The following is a 23,322-nucleotide window of genomic DNA, read 5'->3' on the forward strand; positions in this document are numbered from 1 at the left end:
TTTTTTTTTTTTTTTGACAGAGTCTCACTCTGTGGCCAGGCTGGAGTGCAGTGGCATGATCTCTGCTCGCTGCAACCTCTGACTCTCTGATTCAAGTGATTCTCCTGCCTAAGCCTCCCGAGTAGCTGGGATTACAGGTGTGCACCACCACGCCCAGCTAATTCTTTTTCGTATTTTTAGTAGAGGTGGTGTTTCACCATGTTGGCCAGGATTGTCTCAATCTCCTGGCCTCATGATCCACTTGCCTTGGTCTCCCAAAGCGCTGGGATTACAGGCCTGAGCCACCACACCCAACCTCTCCACTCAGTTTTTAAGCCCATGAGAGCTAAGGCTGTGCCTGCTGCATTTACCAACATTGGTGCCTGGCATGTGGGGAGACCAATTTCACAGAGGATGGATGAGTGAATGACAGGCTGAGTGGGTGATGAGTGGGTGGATGGCCCAATAGTAGGAACACACTACATCTACTGTAACCTGGCAGAGATCTAGCATTAAGTACAACAAATCCCATCCCTTTGATTGCTGGGCTCAGGTCAGTTTTGGAAATTGGTGGGGAATCATTATCCTGGCGTCCACACCTGGGTCAAGGCTTCCTCTTGTGGCTGCAGCATCTGACCTCCTCCAGGTCTCTGTGCTCTCCTTCAGGGTCTTTCCCCACAACAAATCGAGACAGATCAGAAAACCACTTCTACAATTCCATTCTTATACATCGTTCCTTGAAACCACTTCTGGTAAGAAAATCTCCATTAGGTTTGCATCAATAAAACAGGGCCACTACAAGTTTGAGAGTGTAACAGATTTATTATCAGAACTAGACTATGCATCTGTGGCAGGAGCTGAGGAAGACAAGGTCTTGAGGAGAGAAGTCAGAAGGTGAAGGAGCCAGTCAATAGCCAGGGCTTCTGGAGGTCTGGGCAGGACAGGCTGGAGTGGCAGGGACATGAGAGGATCAGAGCATGCCAGGCCATGCAGTGAAACCTTGAGCTGGGAGTGCAGGAAAAGGCCAAGGAGACCTGCTTCTGGGGAAGCTGTTCCCTCTCTATGGGGGCCACCCCTGCAGGTACGCTGCCAAACACTGGTGGCAGCCTGGCTGCTGTTTGCCAGCATGTGGGAAGATGAACTGGACACAGGGTGCAGAAGGAACAGGACTTCTTAGGTCTGTTGGATGCCTCTGTATCTGCTGGTCACTGACTCTCACTGTCCGACCTACCAATTGTCATAGTGACTGTTTTACATCTGTCTTCCAAATTTTACCAAATGTATCCTTGACCATCTCTAACCTGGAATGGTAAGAGAAATGGCATTCTGGGAAATGCAGGCTCTTACCTTGGCAAAATTGACTTAAAACAATCCAGCACAGGATGGATTCTCCCAGATTAAGGCATTGGATCACACAACTGCCTCAACCCGCCACAGTCCCTGGACTCCTCTCCAGGGGACACCTGTGTTGCCCAGGGGAATGTGGACACAATTTGTGTGTAGATGTTCCAGACACTGGTGACTAACTTTTGTTTTAATCCTGTGTCTGAAGTCTCCCTCCACCCAGAGGGTGCATGTATGTATGTATGTATGTATGTATGTATGTATGTATGTATGTATCTATCTATCTATCTATCTATCTATCTATGTAATTTCCTCTTGGAAGAAAATGTCATGATAACTACAGGACTTAATGGGATTTATTTATGAAAAGAGTTTTATTAAAAAGAATTAGAAAATTTGAATTCTATTCTGAATCTTTCCTTGGGAGTGTCCTGAGAGCATTTTTGACCCAACCAACCTTTGTCGTGGGTGTATTTGGCAGCCTAGAGTCCAGCAGACAGTTCTAGGCCCTATACATTTGTGAGTTAGACTGGAGATGCCTGTAAAAATGACAGATTCTTAGTGTTGTTCATACTCAGTCAGGGCCTCACTGGAATGTCACAGACTCCCATCAAACAAATAGATTCCCAGTGTGAAGAATATTAGGAGATAGCAACGAGGAACACAATGAGCACAAGCAACAAACGTTTGAAGTGCAAACCCAAAGACTGGAAATTTTGTCATTATGAGATATGAAAGTTTGGAGAACCACATTTAAATGAACATGAGGGGGAACTGAAACAAGGAAAAAGAGAATGCCTGAAACCATCAACTTTCATAAAAAATTGTCAAATAATATATCTAGAAATGCCTCATACAATCACTGCAAACAAAATGGAAAGTCCAACAGTGGATCAGCTCCTCCTAAAGAGATTTTTAGTGATATCAATGGTGGATCTGCAGGAGTGATCTAGAATGCAGCACAGAAAATTAAAAGTGAAATATGAAAAAGTTAAAGAACAAGGAAGAAAAAAATGGATTTTCCCATATACTAGAATATTCATGTTTTTTCATAATTTTCCATTTTTTCCTGCATAGGATTGATGTTTCAAATAGATAACATAGCTAGAATGTTATGAGGTGATATTTATGAGATGTGAGCTGAGAATTTTTTAGAGGTGTTTAAGGACCTAAATTCAGAGTTTCCAGAAACAAAATGAATCGCAAGTAAGACAGTCAAGTCATAGGGAAATTGTAGAACACGAGGGACAAAGAGAAGATTTTGAAAGCAGTCAGAAAAAAAAGAGAAATACTTTCCATAGGAATATATGGAGAACAACAGTAAGTCAAGATAGTGGTTAAAAATAATCATTAGCTCAATTGTCATTCTCCTTCTTTTAAGGTGAGATTGATTAAAAAAAAAAACTTTTAGAAGGGGAATATGAAAAATGACCGCTGTGAGTGTGCTAGCAAGGTCTCTTTTCTGAATTACAGCTAACAAATGTGGGAAAATATCCCAGAAGAAAGGTATGAGGGCAGTTCGTGAGGGAACCCATGTGATGGGACGTCCCATTGGGCACGTGTGACTGGGGGAATGGAGGAGGCTGAGAAGTGAATCGAGATGGCACAGGGGACCCTGATTTGCAGGAAAGACAATGAGCTCATGCCTTGGTGCCTTGTATTGGGGATGCTGTTGGCACATCCTACAGGACATGCCCAGCAGACAGAGGAGCGACTGTAGGACGAGATGAACTCAGAGATGCAGCGTGATGCCTCTGGCTCCAGACAGCATGGGAGCCCAAAGCAATGAGAAATGCATTGATGTTGTTAAAAGGGAGGTTATAAATATTTAAAAGCAGCACCCAAGTGTGTTCTAATATAAATGCTGTGACCCTGAGGTCCTGGGGATTGAGAGAGGAAGTGATGTCACTGTGGGAATTTCCCTGTGGGGACAAGGACGTCCCTCATCCTCTGCTCCTGCTCACAGTAACACTGATCTGGTAATGCCCCCGTCCTGGTGTGACCTGCCATGGGCACCAGGCTCCTCTGCTGGGTGGTCCTGGGTTTCCTAGGGACAGGTGAGTCCTTAGAACACAAAGTAGTTTCATTTTTTCTCTGTGTGTAGGGGTGTGTGTGTGTGTGTGTGTGTGTGTGATGCCTACAAATGTGTCCCTTATTCTGTTGCTGAATTTCTATTTCCACAGATCACACAGGTGCTAGAGTCTCCCAGTCCCCAAGGTACAAAGTCACAAAGAGGGGACAGGATGTAGCTCTCAGGTGTGATCCTATTTCGGGTCATGATTACCTTTACTGGTACCAACAGGTCCTGGAACAGGGCCCAGAGCTTCTGACTTACTTCAGTTATGGAGCTCAACAAGATAAATCAGGGCTGCCCGGTGATCGCTTCTCTGCAGAGAGGCCTGAGGGATCCGTCTCCACTCTGCAGATCCAGCACACACAGCAGGGGGACTCGGCCGTGTATCCCTGTGCCAGCAGCTTAGCCACAGCGTGGCACGGTCGCCTCCTTCCTGTTCACAAACCTTGTCCTTCTCTCTCCTTGCAGCTACTAGAGACCCTTAGCAGAGGCCTCTCTTTCATCCTCATTTTTCATGGGAAAGGAGTAGATTTGGACATCGGCTGTCCATTAGGTAGAAAGAGACCACAGATTCATTCCTGAAACACAGTGACTACAAATGTAGGTGGTGAAAACAATCATGGCCCACAGCACTCTAGGAGTCCTCGGAACCAGCTCACTGCTCCAAGCAAGGAGTGGGTGTCTTAGCCTCGGCCTTCAGGGCAGACATGCATCTTCTATAGGTCTTGGAGGTTGCGGTGCTGCCCACATACTGGAGGTTGTCAAAAGCAGGAAACATGCTTTTCTCATGCGTATGTTGAGGCATCTGGAAGGTCTGGGGCTGCATCCCAGGAACATCTTTCTTCCGAAGCTCTTCTATCCCTGTCACCTTGGAAGTTTTCTGCAACAAAATATCAAACATCTCTTCCTGTTTGAAGTAAAGATCTTTACAAATTTGTAGTCCTTACTTGATAAATACAATCATGATAACAATAAGACTTCATTTCTTCTGCCTACTTTAAGCCACGTGTGTCTTTTATTTTGTTTCTATTTGCCATTGCTGCTATCCTGATAGACAGAAGCATGCATTCGCCACTGCTGCCAGTTCACCTTGATTCCCTCAGGAAATCTGATTTTTAGACTCTGAGTGTTTTCATCGCTGTCCAATGCATTTGATTTGAAATAAATTTTCTGAGGCCTTTAACTCAGTAAGTGTTTTATTTATAATACTGATTCTATTCCTTGTCAGTTTATTTCTCATATTATATATTGTTATAGAGCACTTGTTATAAATAGAAGTACAATGATTATATTTTAATAGAATCTTCCACCTGTCTGTGGGTGATGCTGCAGTTTGTATCTATGAAAGTGAATGCACTGGTCAGAGCTGATGTGATCATGGATCATGAGTTTCTGAGAGTCCTCGGCGACAGACGAGTTCTCTAAATCTGGGACTCAGTGTCCCAGACACAGCCATGTTAGAGGTGCCCTGAGTCTTTCAAGCTATGAGGGGCATCACAGCCTTTCCAAAATCACTGATCAGTAATCGTGGTGGTAAAGACCCCAAATTTCTTTCCACAGAGAATGATAGTCTCTGGTAGGGAGATGTTCTGGACCCATTTTTTATTGTGTGTTATCATCAAATGGCTCCTTGCTCAGGTGCCCCGTGTCTCCTGGGACTGAGTAAGGCCAGGGCACAGATGGGAATGCCCTGTCTTCCTAGACCTTCTTTGCAATGGCTGCCGTCTTCCTCCACATGACTCCTGAGATACCTGGTCCTAACAGCGGGCAAGCTCTGACACTGAGGCTGAACAGAACACCGTCCACAGTTGTAAACAGTGCTGCAAGGACATGTAACAAAAGTGAGCAGGGCTTCCAATTTATACTGAGAATGAACATCCAAGAGGAGCAAAGGGCAGATGTTACTAATGAACAAATAGGAAGGAATAGGGATTCTACTCAATGAAATAATTCTGTATTCTTAATTTAAGCAGGAGAAACATTTCTTTACAATTACTTCAAGTCAAAGACTAGCAGCTTTCCAACCATAATTATTCGCATCATTATTTGCTCTGTGATCTCTGCAGCTTCAGAGGACTTGGAAATTCTTTCTCTGAACAAACATCCCTTTCTCCATTCTAAGACCCAGGATCACACACTCTGATCTTATCATGAAAAATAATGAGGTTTGCTATAGTTGCTGTGGCCTCATTTTCAGTGTGTTGAGTAGGAAGCATTGAAGAACTTTGAAAGCTTTGCTCTTGAGTCTAGGGATGTGCTGGAGCCAGCATGTATGACTCAGAAGCAGTAAATAGGCGTACTCTTCCCAGCTCCCCTTTCAGTGAAGCCATGTTGGCTGCTTGAAATCTGCCATGCTGGGGCTGCTGGTACCACAGAAATTAGCAAATGCTACCAGCCATGCCCCCACCTTCGCAGACACCCAGTTTAGCAGCACATCACTGGAGTATTTTCTGATGTCCCTGTTATGCCATGTCTTGTGGGGCCAAAAGGGCTCAGAATTCACCTCCCCTCTACTCTTGCTCCTAGAAGCCATTATCTAAGGGGGCCTCAATTGTTCCTATTTCTATTCAACCTCCAAATTATCTTGCTCTGTAGGTCTGTGTCTCCTACAAGCATGCCAGGCTCGAGCATGACAACTATTTTGAATATCCCTGAAGGGATCACTGAACTAGTGCATTATTTACAAATTCTCTTTCCTGCATGGAATACTCAGATGCTGGAGTCACTGGCAACAGAGATGGCCAAGCAGCAAGATTGTGAATCACTTACGGCCCTGCTATTCTTCTGTGGCTCCCACAGACCCTGAAACAGGGACTATTTTTCTTAGGAAACTAAGCAGCTCACCAGTCATAGCTAAGTAGCTCCACACCAGTTAGGAATGACTCTGCTTTTACTTTAGGCTGAGAGGTCAGAAGGATCACACCCCAAGTATTCTCCTCTCCAAGATGAAGTATGGCCACTCTCCATCTCAGTCCCTGGAAGTTGTCCAGAGTCGCCTGAGAATCCCTGCTCTGGGGGCGGAATCACCAGGACTCATCCTGGCCAGCTCCCCACAGTCTGTAGCAGGGCTTTCCTGCCAGGTGCAGGGCACAGGAATCGTTCTCCCTCTCTCTTAGGTAGAGCGAGGCCATACAATCATGTTTGGATAAAGGGGACTGGAATTCTGGGTCTCCATTAAAGTTTTAAAGTTTGTTTTTTTGTTTTTTGTTTGTTTGTTTGTTTGTTTTGCCATCTCACCAATGAGAAGTGCAATCCCTTGGTATATTGTTTTTGGCACTTGGGAAGGTTTATGTGGTTAAGTCACAGTAAGAAATTGTGCCTTAGGCGGCGGGCAGAGGTCTGCTGGGCTCGGCGTGCTGAGGTAGAGGCAGCGCCAAGAAGAGGCCTTTGCCGCTGGTAGGGATTGGGAAGTAGAAGAACACAGTGTCGTCGGCCGGTTCCGGAAGGTGGACGTGGATGAATATGACGAGAACAAGCTCGTGGACGAAGAAGATGGGGACGACGGCCAGGCCGGCCCGATGAGGGCGAGGTGGACTCCCACCTGCGGCAAGGAAACATGACAGCTGCCCTACAGGCAGCTCTGAAGAACCTCCCCATCAACACCAAGACTCAGGCAGTGAAGAACCGGGCAGGCAGCATTGTGTTGAAGGTGCTCTTCTCTTTTAAAGCTAATGATATTGAAAAGACAGTTCAATCTCCGGACAAGAATGGTGTGGATCTCCTAATGAAGTGTATTTATAAAGGATTTGGGAGCCCCTCTGACAATAGCAGTGCTGTGTTAATGCAATGGCATGAAAAGGCACTTGCTGCTGGAGGAGTAGGGTCCATTGTGCGTGTCTTGACTGCAAGAAAAACCGTGTAGTCTGGCAGGAAGTGGATATCTGCCTCGGGAGTGGGAATTGCTGGTACTAAGACCAAAACAACCAAATGCCACCGCTGCCCTGTGGGTAGCATCTGTTTCTCTCAGCTTTGCCTTCTTGCTTTTTCATATCTGTAAAGAAGAAACTTACATATCACTTTTCCTTGAATGAAAATTGGGATAATATAGAAGAAATTGTGTTAAAATATAAATGTTTCATCCTTTCAAAACCATTTCAGTGATGTTTATACCAGTCTGTATATAGTATAATTAACATTCAAGTTTAATTGTGCAATTTTTAACCCCTATTGGCTGGTTTTTTGTTTTGTTTTGTGTTATTTTTACCTAATACTGAGAGATTTGGTCAGAATTTGAGGCCAGTTTCCTAGCTCACTGCTAGTCGGGAAACGATATTTATAAGAAATATGAGAGACTGGCAGCTATTAACATTGCAAAACTGGACCATATTTCCCTTATTTAAGCCAAATATGTTTTTGGAATAAGTGGTGGGTGAATACCACTACCGAGTTCTAGCTTTGTTTTTGCTTGCCTCCTGATTATCTGTACTGTGAGTTTAAGTGTGCTACTTTCTCTCAGCATCCAATAATCACGGCCTCTCAATTTATTTGTGGTCACCCAGGGTTCAGAGCAAGATGTCTTGCTCTATACAAATGTATCCATAAAATATCAGAGCTTGTTGGGCCTGAACATCAAACTTTTGTTCCAATAATATGGCTCTGTTTGGAAAAAAACTGCAAATCAGAAAAAGTGAATTTGCAGAAAGAAAGAAAAACTATGGTGTAATTCAAACTCTGGGCAGCCTCTGAATGAAATGCTACTTTCTTTAGAAATATAATAGCTGCCTTAGACATGATGAGGTATACAACTAGCATTTAAGATACTATTTAATATGCCCTATAAATGTCTTCAGTGTTCTTCAGGGTAATTAGGATCTCAGAAGACTTGGTTCAGATCCGAACAAATACACATTCTGTGTTTTAGCTCAGTGTTTTTTTAAAAAAGAAACTGCCACACAGCAAACAACTGTTTACTTTGTTGGACAAACCAAATCAGTTCTCAAAAAATGACCGGTGCTTATAAAATGTTATAAGTATCCAGTAGTTCCAAAACAAACCACCTAACCAAGAGGGAAGTCAGCTTGTGATTAGTATTTACATTGGACACCAGTTTTGTAATCACTGACTTATGTGCAAACTGGTGCAGAAATTCTATAAACTCTCTGCTGATTTTGATACCTGCTTTTTGTTTCATTTTGTTTTGTTTTGTAAAAATGATAAAACTTCAGAAAATAAAAAAAAGAAAGACATTGTGCCTTTTTTCCTGTTCAGATATAATCCAAGGCAGTGAAAGAAACAGCAATAATTTTGAAAGCAGTCACTTGTGCATCCTATGATAAAAGTGTTAAGTTTCATTGCCCATATCCTACTTTCAGTCTAGTGGAAATGAAAAGGCACAGTTAGGAGGCATGTGAGCATGCGATGAGAGAAGTCAATGCCAACTGAGAAGTCTGTGCCGGTCCCCGGTACTGTGGGATTGAAGGGGAGGGAGAGATGACCTCTCTTTCAGACCGTGCTCAACAAGGAGGGAGAGGGAGTTCGTCCATGAGAAGTTGAGGTGGAGCAAATACCAGGGGCATCTAACTCAGGGTGCAGGAGCAAATTCTGAGAGAGGAAAATGGTCCAGTTCAGCTGTCACAGGAGACAGGAGAAAGAAAAGTCATGTACTCCACAGTCCCCTGGCTGATTTACTTCCTTATCATACTATTTTGCACCAGCGTGTTCTCAGCTATCGCTGCCCTCTGCCTCTTCCAGAATCATCTTTTCTCTCTTTGGTGCTCAGATCAGTGGATGTGCATTGTATAATGTGATCATTTCCTGTAGCAGGCCCTTTGCTGGTCTTAATAATATCCATCCTTATTTACTGCATTAGGTACTGCTCCCTCCACTATGGCTTACTGCCTTATAAGAGGACTCATTTTGTATATTTCAATTTTACTTTTTATTATTACACATTTGACTTCATCTTTTGCTGATCTATACTTTTGGGGTAACACTGCCATTTTTGAAGGACATTTGTTTATTTTTAGTGATTCAGATTGAATAATCTCTTTATACTTCAATGTCTGTGTTTTCTTCCTATTTTAAACCAAATATTATTTTCTTTCATTCCTCTCATTCTGTTCCTCTTTCTTTAGATGGTAGTTTTAAGGGAGAAAAAGATAGGCTATAACTGGAGCTATGTGATAAAGAGTTATTCAGAATGAGGGTGGGATATTAAGATTGGTAACTCAATGCAATAATCAGGGTTAGAACTAGTGTTGAGATGAGGGTTTAGGGAAACTGCTCATAAAACCTGCAGGATGGCACTTCTAGAATATTCTGGCGGCTCACTCTGCAGACACTTTCCAGCATTCCTTGGGCCATTGCAGAAGAAACAGTGATGACATTTCACTTACTGGCCACAAGATGGCACTGTGGTCCACTGGGATCTAAAGGGCTCTGGGGAGTGGGAGAGCAGCATAGGAGGAAAAGTGTTAAGATGAATTAGGGCTTGGATCCAATATTATGCAGATGTTGTAGCAGTTTTCAGTTATTGCTAGGCTACCTACAGTTATGCAAGCGGTGGGACGTCCCTCTCATCTTTAATGAGCTCTACAGTTGAAGAATGTTGGCTGGGCAGCCTTGGTGTCCAGGCAGGTGCAGAGGAGCAACTGCCTCAGAGCAAAAGGGAAAAGTGAGGGGTGGGCTGTGCCCTGAGCTCAGTGCATCTCTGCTGCACCTCATCTTCCCTGGAGGTCTTGCCAGGCAACAGCTTTAACCTGCTTGAGTGATCTGGGATTCTACAAGTTTATTAGTCGTACTGATAACATCACCTTGGCTCAGATTCCATTGGACACCAAGCAGGTGTTCTCTGGAGGTCAAAAAAATATTGAGAACAATTTCTACAACACTTAAGTAAACAAACTACTGAAGGAAAATGTTAGTAGATGCACCAAACTGTGCCAATTAGTCCTGAAGATAATCGACTAGTAGAATTATCGCGAAGAGACTATAAATGAGTCTCTACTAAGTATTTGTGGGCATAGAGCAGTGTCTGAGTCCTCTCAGGGTAGATTAAGGAAGAATTCAGCTAATATCATGACTTTGGCTTGAATGAAAATCCCTGAACTCCTCAACTGATTCTCCTGTAAAATATTACAGAATAATATTGAGCAAACATTTTATTTTTCTCCAGCCTGTATCCCTCTTTGGCACTTACAGGTAAAGCGGACACCTAGAGGCAAGGTTTCTTTAGTTGGGATCCGTTAACTGCAGGACTGGGTGTTCCATAGCTGGGCTTTACAGGGAGTACAAGCCCCACGTGCAGGGAATCCCATGTGTCTGTGCAGTTCCCAACTCCCCTTTGTGAGGCTGCCAAAGGGGGAGTGCCAGGTCTCCTCGGACCCCACTCACAAAGAGGGGAGAAGACTTCTTGCTTGGCAAAAAAATCAATCCACCAACTGGCCAGTCTATTGAAAGCCAAAATGAAAGGAAATTCTCAATTGTGAGACTGATGAATGCCCAGTTTCCCAAGTTATGAAATTTGTAGCAGCTCATGGTTCTCAGAATGGTTTCAACAACATATAAAGATATTGTGAAAAGCTTTTGCTTGTCTACAGCTTTACTTGATATTGATCCTCAGTTGTTTTTCAGCCCACACATCAGTTGAGCTTATTTTGATGCCAAATTTCACTGTTGCCACTTCAGTCACCAAGTGCTTCTCACATTCTCCATAACTTTCACAGATATGTGTGTTCCTATCTTTTCTTATTTTTGTGTGATTCATTTTTAAATTGGGCTGTACAGAATACAAGCCTACATTTGTAAATGACTCCCATATTTTATGCCATTTAGCTGTTTACTTTTTAGTAATAATTTTATTTAAGGTATAATTAACAGAGAGTAAAACATAAATATTAATACAAGGACTTCCTGGTACATTTTGACAAATGCATATGCCAGTGCAATGGTAACTGAAATGATTATAAAAAAAATTTCTGTCATGCAGAAAAGTGTCCTCATGCTCCTTTCTAAACAATTTATATCCCAGAGATAAAACCTTTCTTATTTATTTTGAGACAGAGTCTCGCTCTGTCATGAAGGCTGAAGTGCAGTGGCTTAATCTCAGCTCACTGCAAGCTCCGCCTCCAGGGTTCACGCCATTCTCCTGTCTCAAATTCCAGAGTAGCTGGGAATACAGGCACCTGCCACCACGTCCAGCTGATTTTTTTGTAGTCTTAGTAGAGACAGGGTCTCAACATGTTAGCCAGGATGGTCTCGATCTCCTGACCTTGTGACGTGCCCACCTTGGCCTCCCAAAGTTCTGGGATTACAGGCATGAGCCACCACGTCTGCCCAAACTTTTCTTATTTTTATCACAATTGACTAGCTTGGTCTGTTCCTGAACTCCATATAAATGGAATTATATAACATTTTATTGAGTTATTTTTCTCCAAAATTACTATTTCTGAAGTGTATTCATATTGGTGTATCAGTAGGTCATTTTTTCGTATGACTAATATTCCATTGTATAAATACACCACAGCTTGTTGATCCATGCTCCTGTTGATGGAGATCCACGTTACTCCCGTCTTCAACTATTAGGAATAAAGTTGTTGTGAACATTCTTGTGGAATTCTTTCTTGTGGACAAATGCATTTTGTTTCTTTGAGGTATAGTCTTAAGAGTAGAAATACTGACTCTCAGTGTAGATGTGTGTGCTATGCTTCCGTGTCCCCAAGAAAGCTCATGTTGAAATTTGTCAATGTAATGGTACTGGGAGGTGGAACAGTTATGACTAGATCATGAGGGATCTGCCCTCAGAAAGAGATCAGTGCCCTTATTGTGGGAGTGAATTAGTTGTCTTGGGAATGGTTTTCTGATAATAAGGATGAATTCAGCCGTTTTCTCTGTCTTGGGTGTTTGCTTCCCCTTCCTTCTGGCTTAGATAATAGCAGGAGGCCCTCATCAGTTATGGCCCTTTGATCTTGGACTTCCCAGTCTCCAGATCTATAAGCCAAATAAATCTCTTGCCTTTAGAAATTTCCCAGTCTGTGGTATTTCTCTATAGCAGTAGGAAAGAGATTGAAAGAAAACATGGTGCTGAGAGTGATGCTGTTGCTATAACAAGTACCTGAAAATGTAGAAGCAGCTTTGGTTAATGGCAAATGGGTAATGGATAGAGGTTGGAAGAATGCAGAGAAGCAGACTAGCAAAAGACTTGATTGCTGAACCAGAGCATTAAGGGCAATTCTGGTGAAGGCTCAGGGGGAAATGAGGAACAAGGTATCAGAAATTGAAGTAAACATTATCCTTGTTGTAAGTAGCAAAAACCTTGGCAAAATTATGTCCTGTTCTAGGACTTTATAGAATAAAATAATTATAAGCCATTAGCTAGGATAGCTACTGAAAGAAATATCTAAGTGGCTGAGATTTCAGGCTACTGTGTGACTACCTTCAGGCACCAGGAAATTTAACCCAGCTAGAAAGGAGCCAAGGGAATAGATTTTGCAAAGCAGTACACATGGCGACACTACCTCCCTCTGCTGTCCTGTCTCCCATAAGCCAAACTCACTCTGGAGTTAGAGAAAAGAGGAGCCAGTTAACACGATACACTGGGGTCAGCTTCTGAAGGCAGGGTGGATCTGGAGGTAATAACATAAACTGTCCAGAGCACTACATATAGGATGGCATTGAGGGTGCTGAGTCCCAAGCTGCCTAGGTCTGTAGTATGAGCTGATAAAGCCCTAGAATTATTTCTGGGGAACCTGTAGTCTTGAAAATATACAGACAACCCAGGTCTGCTTTGAATCTGATCAGGTGGACTAAATCTTGGGGACTCTGCACCACTCGACACTCAAAAAAGAGGCTGAGAATGTTGCCTGGGAGAGGAAAATGTGATAAGAAGCATTGGTGTGAATCTAGCATCAGAAATATGATGTGAGGACAGCAAGGAAGAGCTGGAATGTGAGGGTTTAATCACAGGCTCCAAACCCTCCACTGATTGGCAGGTGTGTGAGCTCCAGCATGGAGCACCGCAGCACTAGGTGGGAGGAGGGTGAGAGGGTGATGGGGCAGCCTGTGAGTGGGGAGGTGTAGGCAGAGGATCAACTGTGTCACCACAGAAGCTTCTGCCTTCACCCATCCCTCCAGCTCTGCAGGACAGGTAGAGTCCAGGGTCTGTGTAGCACTAGACCTAAGGAAGCCTGCCTGGGGAGGACACAGGACAGTGACATCACAGGATGCCCCTCCCATCAGGAAAATCAAGGCCCAGAACTCACTCGGCTCCTCCCCAGGAGAACCAAGCCCTGCGTCAGGTGCAGTGCTGCCTGCCCCACTGTGCCATGGGCCCCGGGCTCCTCTGCTGGGCGCTGCTTTGTCTCCTGGGAGCAGGTGAGTCCTGTACACTGGACAGCAGCCCCATTCTCAGCTTTCCCACCCCTGTGTCCTCCACTTTACCTTGGGGAGGGTCTCCAGACTGTCTCCTGTGCTCATCCTCCATCTGCTTTTCCCACAGGCTCAGTGGACGCTGGAGTCACCCAAAGTCCCACACACCTGATCAGAAAGAGAGGACAGCAAGTGACACTGAGATGCTCTCCTATCTCTGGGCACAACACTGTGTCCTGGTACAAACGGGCCCTGGGTCAGGGACCCCAGTTTATCTTTCAGTATTATGAGAAGGAAGAGAGAGAGAGAGGCAACTTCCCTGGTCGATTCTCAGGTCACCAGTTCCCTAACTATAGCTCTGAGCTGAATGTGAACGCCTCGGAGATGGGGGACTCAGCCCTGTATCTCTGTGCCAGCAGCTTGGCACAGCCCGGCAGAGTCACTGACATTCTGTATGTAAACTTCCTGCCTTAGCTTTGACTTGAGAGCTGTAGGCCCCACCCAGGTTTCACTCCTTCAAGGGAAGCTTTTAGTTGTTTGGAAGGCATGTCTTCTGTCCTACTGAGTGCAGAGCTCTCCCAACCAACAGAGCCCAGGTTTCCTGTGCCCTGAGAGTGCCCATTTCTCTGCATCTTCTTGCAGCTTGTCAGTTCCTAGGAAAACTCAGTACAAGAGTGACTGCTGAACCCCAGATGTGTGCTTGATTCTTTTTACTTGTTATGTAGCTTAAAGCTTTCCAACAATCTGGCAAGTCAAACGTTCTTACTCTTTCTTTACAGATGGGAGGCTCAGGGACATTGAGTCATTTTCCCCAGTGTCTCCTGGCTTGTAAGGACCAGAAGTAGGAAACAAACTAGTCCATACATTTTCCACCTACTCCCCTGCTCCATCCTCACCTTCTGTGTCCTGGTCAGTAAGTCAGAGCCCTCATACTGCCTTCTAGTGACCAGCAGGGCCGCAGTAGAGGCTCAGACATCCTTAGGGGTCATTACTATGGCCTCCTCATTAGCAACTTTGAGGAATGTTAAATTTCACATTTTTTTTTATCATTTATATACATTCCCTGTGTCTTTTCCCAGTCTTTAGCTTTCATTTTCATTTGTATGGTGTTTTTTGATGCACAAGAGTTTAATTTAATACAACAAAAACTAACAACAATTTTGTTTGTGTGTAGACAAAAACTGCTTTCTCATATAAATGTCTAAGCATATATTTTTCAATTTATTCTACTAAAATTTAAGTTTGGATTTTCACCACTAAGAATAAATGTACCTGAAATATATCTCCTGTGAAAAACAACATAGAGACCTAGGAATGGGAGGGAAGCACATATGTTCAGTGAAGAAGCCTGTTAAAAAGAGCCCTAAAGTGGACACCCGGAGCTGACGGTGGAGGTAGGTAGAGGAGAAATGATCACGAACCTTGTCAGGCTGTTGTCTGTTAGAAGAAAGACAGCCAGGAGCAGAGACCACATGGGCGAAGGTTTATGACTGGACTGTAGGTTGAAGGTTGCAGCAGGTCAAGGGAGGAATAGCAGGCAGAGGGCAGAGTCACTGGCTGGCAGGGGCAGTGGCATCACCAGTGACTCTACTGACATCCAGGTATTATGTCCCCAACACACAAATTTTAAAAACTCCCCACAATCTGCCCCTTTTTCCCTGGCCCTACCATGGCTACAGACTCCTTAGTGGTGTGGCCTTTTGTTTCCTGGGGGCAGGTGAGTCCCCTAAAGCCTTTTCCTTGGCTCACCATATCCTAGTCTAAGCCTTTACCTCAAGTTTACATTACTGGGGTGCTTCCTTGGGCACTCAACTTCTTTCTATCATAGACTTCACAGAAGCTAGGACAACCAGATTATCAAGATAACAGAGAACAAAGGCAAGACATGAAGTGGCATGGAGATGCCTGAGACCGTCATCCATGACTACATGTGTAGATGTTAATAGGCTCCAAAACTGGTGTACAGCTGATCCATCCCAGCACACTCTATAGAGAGGGTCTGTGCCTTTCTCTCAAAGCCAAACATATGACCTCGGTGTCAGAAGCCTCTCTCAGACCTCTGTGCCCTCTTGCACCAGCAGTCACCCCACAGCCACCTTCCTCTGCACACAGAGCTCAGTGGAAGATACAGGTGGCCTTGTCTTCACGAGACCATGATCCAGGCAGTGGAAGACATTGTCCCATGGGCATCTCTCCAGCACTGCCGAGGCTGGGGCCCTCAGATTTCAGAGCAACTCTGTGCACGGGAAACCCTGCTCTGTACTGAGCTTCTCACCCAGGCCAGTCTCACCTGGGTGAGGCAACGCACATCACTGTGACATGAGCAGATGCAGCCTCTCTTCCAGGCCCCTCCTACAGCTCTGGCCTCAGAATCCTCTTCCTCAGTTGCTCTCAGAAAGGAAAGTTCATTTGAAATTGTATATTTGCAGACGGCACTGACAATACACGTCTATGTTCTTTTCCCTGTCGGCCTTCACAACTCCATCTTCCCCACACCATGCTCATGTCAGTCCTCAGCCTCCTCCACGTGATGTCTGCTCCCAGCTGTCCTCTCCCTTCCTCTGCACCCTCACCTCCACTTCAACCACAGCTGCCTCAGTTCAGGCAATTCCTCATGCGTCATGCTCCTCCCACCAAAGGCCTTTCCACTCCGTGCTGTATTCTCTGCGTCAACACAAGTCTCTTTTTTTGGCCTTGCTCCAAATCTCAGTTTATCTACCACCATCTCTAGGGAGACACTCTTTCAACAGTTCTCCCAGGCTGCACCTCCTTATTGTAAATGCTCACAGCTTATAATATGCAGTAATATTCATAGATTTAGCACCATAGTCATTTTCCCTTTGTGTGGCTATTTAATTGACAATTCTCTTGCATTCTAGACTGTAAAATGCATCATTTTACAGATTGTGGATGTTTTGTTCCTCATTTTATTGTCAGTACCAACAGTGGTTCCAGCTGCCACTGACCAATCTTGAAAGAATAAAGCACAGATATTGAAAGGCCCTCTGAGTTCCCACTTAGATGTCTCGAAACATTAAACGGGAACCTCTGTCTCTTCATCTCCTAGGATCAAATGAGTCCTGGAAACAGATGAGAAATCCCTGTCATGGATGAGTCACTGGATCCCAAGCCTTTCTACAGGACTGAATTTCCTATCTGCCCATCGCCCTCCTCCCTGGTCTCCTCCTTCAATCTCCTTCCCTCACAGGAGTCCTGGATTTGGAAATCTCACAGACACAAGGCACCTAATCACTCTGAGAGAGTGATCAGAAACATAATGTCAAACACTGGCATTAAAAGGTGATGGAGAAGAACACAAATGGCTTCCCCATTCTCTTAGGGAGAGTTTTCCCAAGGCACAAATATTTCTGTGGGTGGCTTTGAGGCCATGTGCCTGATACACTGAGCTATATTATGGGTGTCCATTTCCATGAATTGGTGGGCAATGCCAGAGACAGATAGTTCGTGGTCACCAGCTTCCTCCAGCCCACACATGATTTTGTACTGGGCGCTGAGCAGAGACCTTTTCTTGTTCCCCTCCTTTGCCAGACAGAAAAGGCTGGTTGTGAGACAGAGGCTCCATTTACAGAGCAGGGCTATGTGTTAGTCCCTGAAGAATTGTGAGAGCCATTCTGGGTGGAAATAATCCAATATACAATCACTGAGGATGGCCCACAGATAGACCGAAGCCCCAATTTTGCCAGAATGATTTACATCTATGTTTCAAAGACGAATGCAGTTTTACCTCTTTAGGCAATAAAGACCAAAAAGAGACTAGCTATTTGTAATAATTGAACCTTAAAAAGACCAAAGTTAGAACACATTCCCTAAGGACAGCATTTTCTTCCACCCACTCGCTAAAGCTGTATTTGAGAAAGCTGTGTGCTGTTGATAAATGCTGGAATATCATTACAATCAACATCGTAATAGTACTGCTACTTGAATCAGAAACAAAGAGCATTTCTAAAGCTTGAACGGTGTATAACTGGATACGAGCTCTCACTGAGTTTGGAAATGCAGGCACTGGAGGGTGCTCATTTCTCTTTCTTTTCCAATCAGGGGGCTATTCAAACCTGTTCTAGAACAAGGAGTGAGATCCCCCATTTCCCCGTGGTGATCAGGCTTTCAGAGGTAGAAGTCTTATTAGTTCATAATTAGCACAAACCGACCTCACCATCAAATGTATCGACCCCGATGCTCACCCTCCTCAGCAGTCAGAGACTGGCTGTGTTCACCAGGAGCTTGTGCGCTTTTACGGAGCACACTTTATCCTCAGTTTCTTAAAAATAATTGAGCCTTTATAGGGGGTTCCATAGACAGAAGCTTTCTGTACTTTGCCCATTTAGACACTACAAATTCTGGCACCTGGTGAAAAGTGTAAACTTAAAGCTTGCATGTGGTTAAGTTTTTTTTAATAACCAAATTAAATAATATATGTAATGAAAATGTCAGTAATGCTTTTGAATCCCATCCCACCTTCCATTGGTAATAAATATTAACGCTCTGGTTTGCTTCTTTTCACCCTCTCTTCTGTGTTCATGCATACCTTTCTACCCAAGTACACCTACGGAAAATGGGTTCACCTGTACACTCTACCTGCCACATGCATACTCTTTTCCGTAAATATACCTTGATCTTTATTGTTCCAGGTTGGTCCATATAGACCTAACTTGCTCCTATTAACTGCTTCATATTGCATAATGAGGGTAGACAGGTACATTGGCGCTCTGTCGCCTGATTCCTAAATTCTGCCAGCTCTTTTCTAAAGTGACTGAATGGCATCTTTACTCTTCCAGGTTCTCCTCTCCCCAGCAATCAATTGATGATTCCAGCTTTTCCATCACTCACAGTCCTAGCAGGTGTGAGAGCTCCACTGGTTTCTCCTGCATGAGGAGACAGGGAGGAATAAAAGGATAGACATTTGTCAAACCTACCAGAGGCTACACAGTATCTCAGTTCATCCACATAAAGCATTGAGAGGAATGTTAGTCTTGTTTTACGGACGAGTCTAAATGAGGTCAGGGTCCAGGAACGTTAATGAATAGGCTTGCCCATGGTCTCAGAGCTAATAAATGGTGGAGCCAAATGAAGGACAGACAGCTTGCTTCCATGTGGAATTGATAGATGTGTCACTGGAGTCTGAGGGAGGGGAAGTCTAGAACCATCTGGGGTTGTCTTCAGATCGGACACCAGGGTTTAGAGAGTCTGTGTACCCTACAGCACTGCAGGTACAAGCATCACGGTGTTGGCAGTGGGGAGGTACTAGAGTGGGTAAGTAATCAGTGGCCTGGAACCGGAAGATCCAAGCTTTGAGAAAATTATTCCTATCACAAGATGTAGCAGAGAAACTGATGTGGATAAACTAGGCCAGGGAGCTCTGTGAGGAGCTGTTGTTAAAGTGAGCGAGGGAGGAGAACCAACTGAGTGGTAACTTCCTGTATGTGAAATGTACAGGAAAAAAATATTAACTACGATCCCATCAGAGTTTAGTCATTTTTCCTTTTTAAGTAGTTGGAAGGTGGGATAATTTATTTTCAAGGTTAAGTAAACTTCTGTACAACTTCTTTACCTTATGAAGGCTGGTGGCGAAGCAAAAAACGGCCCGGCCAATGGAGTCAGAGTTTGTTTAATAAATACCTCAGAGTTCAAAGACAGACTCTCATGGGGCAGAAATTGGTCAATGTTCCTGCATTCTAAAATTAGGAGGATCTTACTTTCTGTGAATCAGCAGAGAAGGAAGCATAGGCAGTGGGGAGGGCCAGTTGGGAACACAGCAGAGTGGCCGCAGGATATCAAAGACAAAGGACATGTAATATCAAATTCTAAGTCGTGAAGCTGTGATGCAACCCTGCTCCTTCTCCTAATGGTTTTTCAGGTCTCAGCACAGATGCACACCTGAGGGAGTAATTTCTTTGGAAATGAAGGACAAACAGCTGTGTTAAATATTAATAACAACTCCACCTTACAAAGCACACCTGGAAATGGAAACAAGATTTTTCTAAGGCCTTTTCTACTCTAAGAGTCTGTAACTTGCTGGCAAGCTGAGAGGTGAGGATGGGGGAGTGTTGATCCACATGCGATGAGTACTGTGTGTGGGGAAAAGAAAGAGAGATCAGACTGTTACTGTGTCTATATAGAAAGAAGTAGACATAGGAGACTCCATTTTGTTCTGTATTTGAGATGCTGTTAATCTGTGACCCTACCCCCAACGCTGTGCTTGCAAGAGACATGTGCTGTGGTGACTGGAGATTTACCGGATTTGGGGCTGTGCAGGGTGTGCTTTGTTAAACAAGCGCCTGAAGGCAGTATGCTTGTGAAAAGTCATCACTGTTCTCTTAATCTCAATTACCCAGGGACACATACACTGTGGAAGGTCACAGGGACCTGTGCCTAGGAAAGCTAGGTATTGTCCAAGGTTTCTCCCCATGTGATAGTCTGAAATATGGCCTCGTAAGGACCTCTGCCTAGGAAAGTTAGGTATTGTCCAAGGTTTCTCCCCATGTGATAGTCTGAAATATGGCCTCGTGGAAGGGGAAGACCTGATCGTCCCCCAGTCTGACACCCGTGAAGGGTCTGTGCTGAGGAGGACTAGTACAAGAGGAAAGAAGGCCTCTTGGCAGTTGAGATAGAGAAAAGCATCTGTCTCCTGCCCGTCCCTGGGCAATGGAACATCTTGGTGTAAAACCCAATTGTGTGTTGTATTTACTGAGATGGGAGAAAACCGCCATAGGGCTAAAGGTGGGACATGCTAGCAGCAATGCTGCTCTTTATGCACTAAAAACTTTTATGGAGATGTTTGCATATGCATATCAAGGCACAGCGCTTTTCCTTAAACTTATTCATGTCACAGAGATCTTTATTCATATGTCTTACTGCTGACCTTCTCCCTACGATGATCCTGTTATCCTGCCACTTCCCTTTTCCAAGATGGTAAAGATAATGATCAATACATACTGAGGGAACTCAGAGAGCGGTGCCAGCCTGGGTCCTCTGTATGCTGAGCGCCGGTCCCCTGGGCCCACTTTTTCTTTCTCTATACTTTGTCTCTGTGTCTCATTTCTTTTCTCCAGTCTCTCGTTCCACCTAACGAGAAACGCCCACAGGTGTGGAGGGGGAGGCCACTCCTTCACTGAGGCTCCACCACAAAGCATATAATCTTGAGTGTGAATCAGAGCGCTAAGAAGAATAATGCCCTTTACGTTGTTTCGCCCTGTGCCATCCTAAACCCACCCCACCCGTAATTAAGCAGCCATGGAAATGAGGGGAGTCAGAAGGAATCAAATTCTGCTGCTTGGTTCAGTAGACACAGGGACCTGGGGGAAGGGTGTGGCTGGGTCCAGGAGAAGATGATGTGAAAGAAATCAGGCACATTCCTCAGCCCCGGGCTCAACACTAACAGGCCCAGTACAAACACATCCCACCATTTATCTCTCAACTTCCTGAGCCCAGTACAAGCACATCCCACCATTTATCTCTCAACTTTCTGAGCCCAGTACAAACACATTTCTCAACTCAGAGACTACCATATATCTCAACTTTAGAAAAACACCACCTGGAAAGTCTCCGATAAGGAGACAGCCGTTCAAAGTTTTACTGAAAGCGTGGGAACCAAAAGAATTCCTTTGTTCCCCTGTAACTTTCAGGCTATAAAAAGCAAACACTCGCATTGTTCCGGGCCCTCTTATATGCTGTGGAATGGAGGGACCAGGTTCGAACTTGTAGTAAAGATCCTTGCCGCTTGGCTTTGACTCTGGACTCTGGTGGCTTGCCGCTTGGCTTTGACTCTGGACTCTGGTGGTCTTCTTTGGGGAACAAACAGTCTGGGCATAACATAACCAAAAGAATTCCCTTGTTCCCCTGTAACTTTACGTATCCTATTTACATCGGGCTATAAAAGGCAAGCACTCGCATTGTTCGGGGCCCTCTTGTATGCTGTGGAATGGAGGGACCAAGTTCGAACTTGCAGTAAAAGATCCTTGCCGCTTGGCTTTGACTCTGGGCTCTGGTGGTCTTTGGGGAACATACTGTCTGGGCACTACAGATGAGCTCAGAAAATAGACAAGGAGAAACCCCTGGGGAAAGCTTGTGAAACCTTGGAGGACACAGGAAATATGTTATTTGAGTTCCTTTTTGGTTATTACTCAATTTAATTATTACTAAATTAACGGAAGGCATCCTGCACAAAGGGATATTCTCTGTGAAACATGACATCTCAAATACAAACAGAGCATTCGTCCTTACCCTAAAGCCCACCCTCTCTCCCCAAGTCCCTCATGCATCAGGCCACCTTTGTGCCCACAGATCATGGCCAGCACTGGGTGGTCATCATCATCCACACACAGAGGGCAGTCAGCAGCGTGAGGTGGTTCTGCCTGCTGGGGTCTCACCCCAGACATGGAAAGCAAGAGCCCTGGGTAGAGCTGAAGGTGCTCAGCTGGGTTTCTCAGGAGTCCCATCTGTCAGTGAATTGACAAGAAACAGAGCAAAACGACTCCTCCAATGTTGATGAGCCTGCCCCTGGGATTTGGAAACTTGATAACAGAGAAAACCAATATAGACAAAGGAATTTAAACAGGATTATGGTCAATTAACCAAATTACAAAAGGATACTTGAAGGAGTTATTGGAACATAGGAATCAAAAACACCATAAACACATGAGTTTCCCTAAGACTCTAGACTACAGCACTATGTAGATAACTAACACTAGAATATTAATTATGTTATTGAAGAGCCACTCACTATGTAGATAACTAACACTAGAATGTTAATTATATCATTGAATAAATAAAATTTGCATTGAAATACAAATGGTTTCCAAAAGGTCATGAAAATCTTACAGACTTGTTTCAATTCAGACAAATGTGTTCTTCTCATTCTCAACTGTTCTCTGTGCATCTATCTTGAATTTGACTGTCTGGGGAACAGGTGTGGCCTCTCCTGACAGGAAGGCTCTGGGGCCCAGGCAGCGAGAATGCCGTCTCAGAATGACTTGAGAACCCTGTTCCCCTTTTATCAACACACAGAGCCAGAAGATCCCTCCGTCCTGAGCACCTGCCATGAGCATCAGGCTTCTGTGCTGTGCGGCCTTTTCTCTCCTGTGGGCAGGTGGGTCCTGGGCAGGGACCCTTGCATGGATTTAAAGGCCCAGTGCCTTCCCATTAGGGCTGCAGCATCAGTTTTGTTCTCTGCAGGCCCAGGGAATGCTGGTGTCACTCAGACCCCAAAATTCCAAATCCTGAAGACAGGACAGAGCATGACACTGCAGTGTGCCCAGGATATGAACCATAACTACATGTCCTGGTATCGACAAGACCCAGGCGTGGGGCTGAGGCTGATTCATTACTCAGTTGGTGCTGGTGTCACTGACAAAGGAGAAGTCTCCAATGGCTACAATGTCTCTAGATTAAACACAGAGGATTTCCCACTCAGTCTGGAGTCGGCTGCTTCCTCCCAGACATCTGTGTACTTCTGTGCCAGCAGTTACTCCACAGCACTACAAGGCTGCCTCCTCTCTGCACATAAAGCCAGGGAGGCTCTGCCCTCCTCCCCGCTCCCCAAGACTCAGGGATGCCCTGGGCAGAGTTCTCTACACCAGGAACCTTGGAACCCCAAGTGGCCC

The 23,322-nt window shown here is 44.7% G+C and overlaps 1 protein-coding gene, 2 pseudogenes and 1 gene segment (V, D, J or C); all 4 read left to right on the plus strand.

Moving 5' to 3' along the window:
* The first annotated feature begins 3,293 nt into the window (after positions 1-3,293).
* Positions 3,294-3,979, plus strand: LOC105546660 (annotated as a pseudogene). Its single transcript, XR_001007130.1, has 2 exons — positions 3,294-3,380; positions 3,507-3,979. The product of XR_001007130.1 is annotated as a T-cell receptor beta chain V region CTL-L17-like (transcript).
* Positions 3,980-6,342: 2,363 nt separating this feature from the next.
* LOC105546661 lies at positions 6,343-8,575 on the plus strand (annotated as a pseudogene). The gene is made up of 2 exons (XR_001007131.1): positions 6,343-6,477; positions 6,763-8,575. The product of XR_001007131.1 is annotated as an actin-related protein 2/3 complex subunit 5 pseudogene (transcript).
* A 4,746-nt stretch (positions 8,576-13,321) lies between these two features.
* LOC105546608 lies at positions 13,322-14,302 on the plus strand. The segment is given in 2 exon segments: positions 13,322-13,708; positions 13,833-14,302. Coding segments are annotated over 2 exon segments (495 nt in total).
* Positions 14,303-22,700: 8,398 nt separating this feature from the next.
* Positions 22,701-23,322, plus strand: part of LOC105546662 — a 6,206-nt gene continuing 5,584 nt past the window's right edge. Inside the window, exons 1-2 of the mRNA XM_011989933.1 lie at positions 22,701-22,808; positions 22,895-23,284. Coding sequence (XP_011845323.1) covers positions 22,760-22,808; positions 22,895-23,284 — 439 coding nt within the window. The 5' untranslated portion in view covers positions 22,701-22,759. The remainder of the gene's footprint in view (positions 22,809-22,894; positions 23,285-23,322) is intronic.

Source organism: Mandrillus leucophaeus, unplaced genomic scaffold (genome assembly GCF_000951045.1).
Source record: "Mandrillus leucophaeus isolate KB7577 unplaced genomic scaffold, Mleu.le_1.0 Scaffold365, whole genome shotgun sequence".
In the NCBI taxonomy this organism is placed as follows: Eukaryota; Metazoa; Chordata; class Mammalia; order Primates; family Cercopithecidae; genus Mandrillus; species Mandrillus leucophaeus.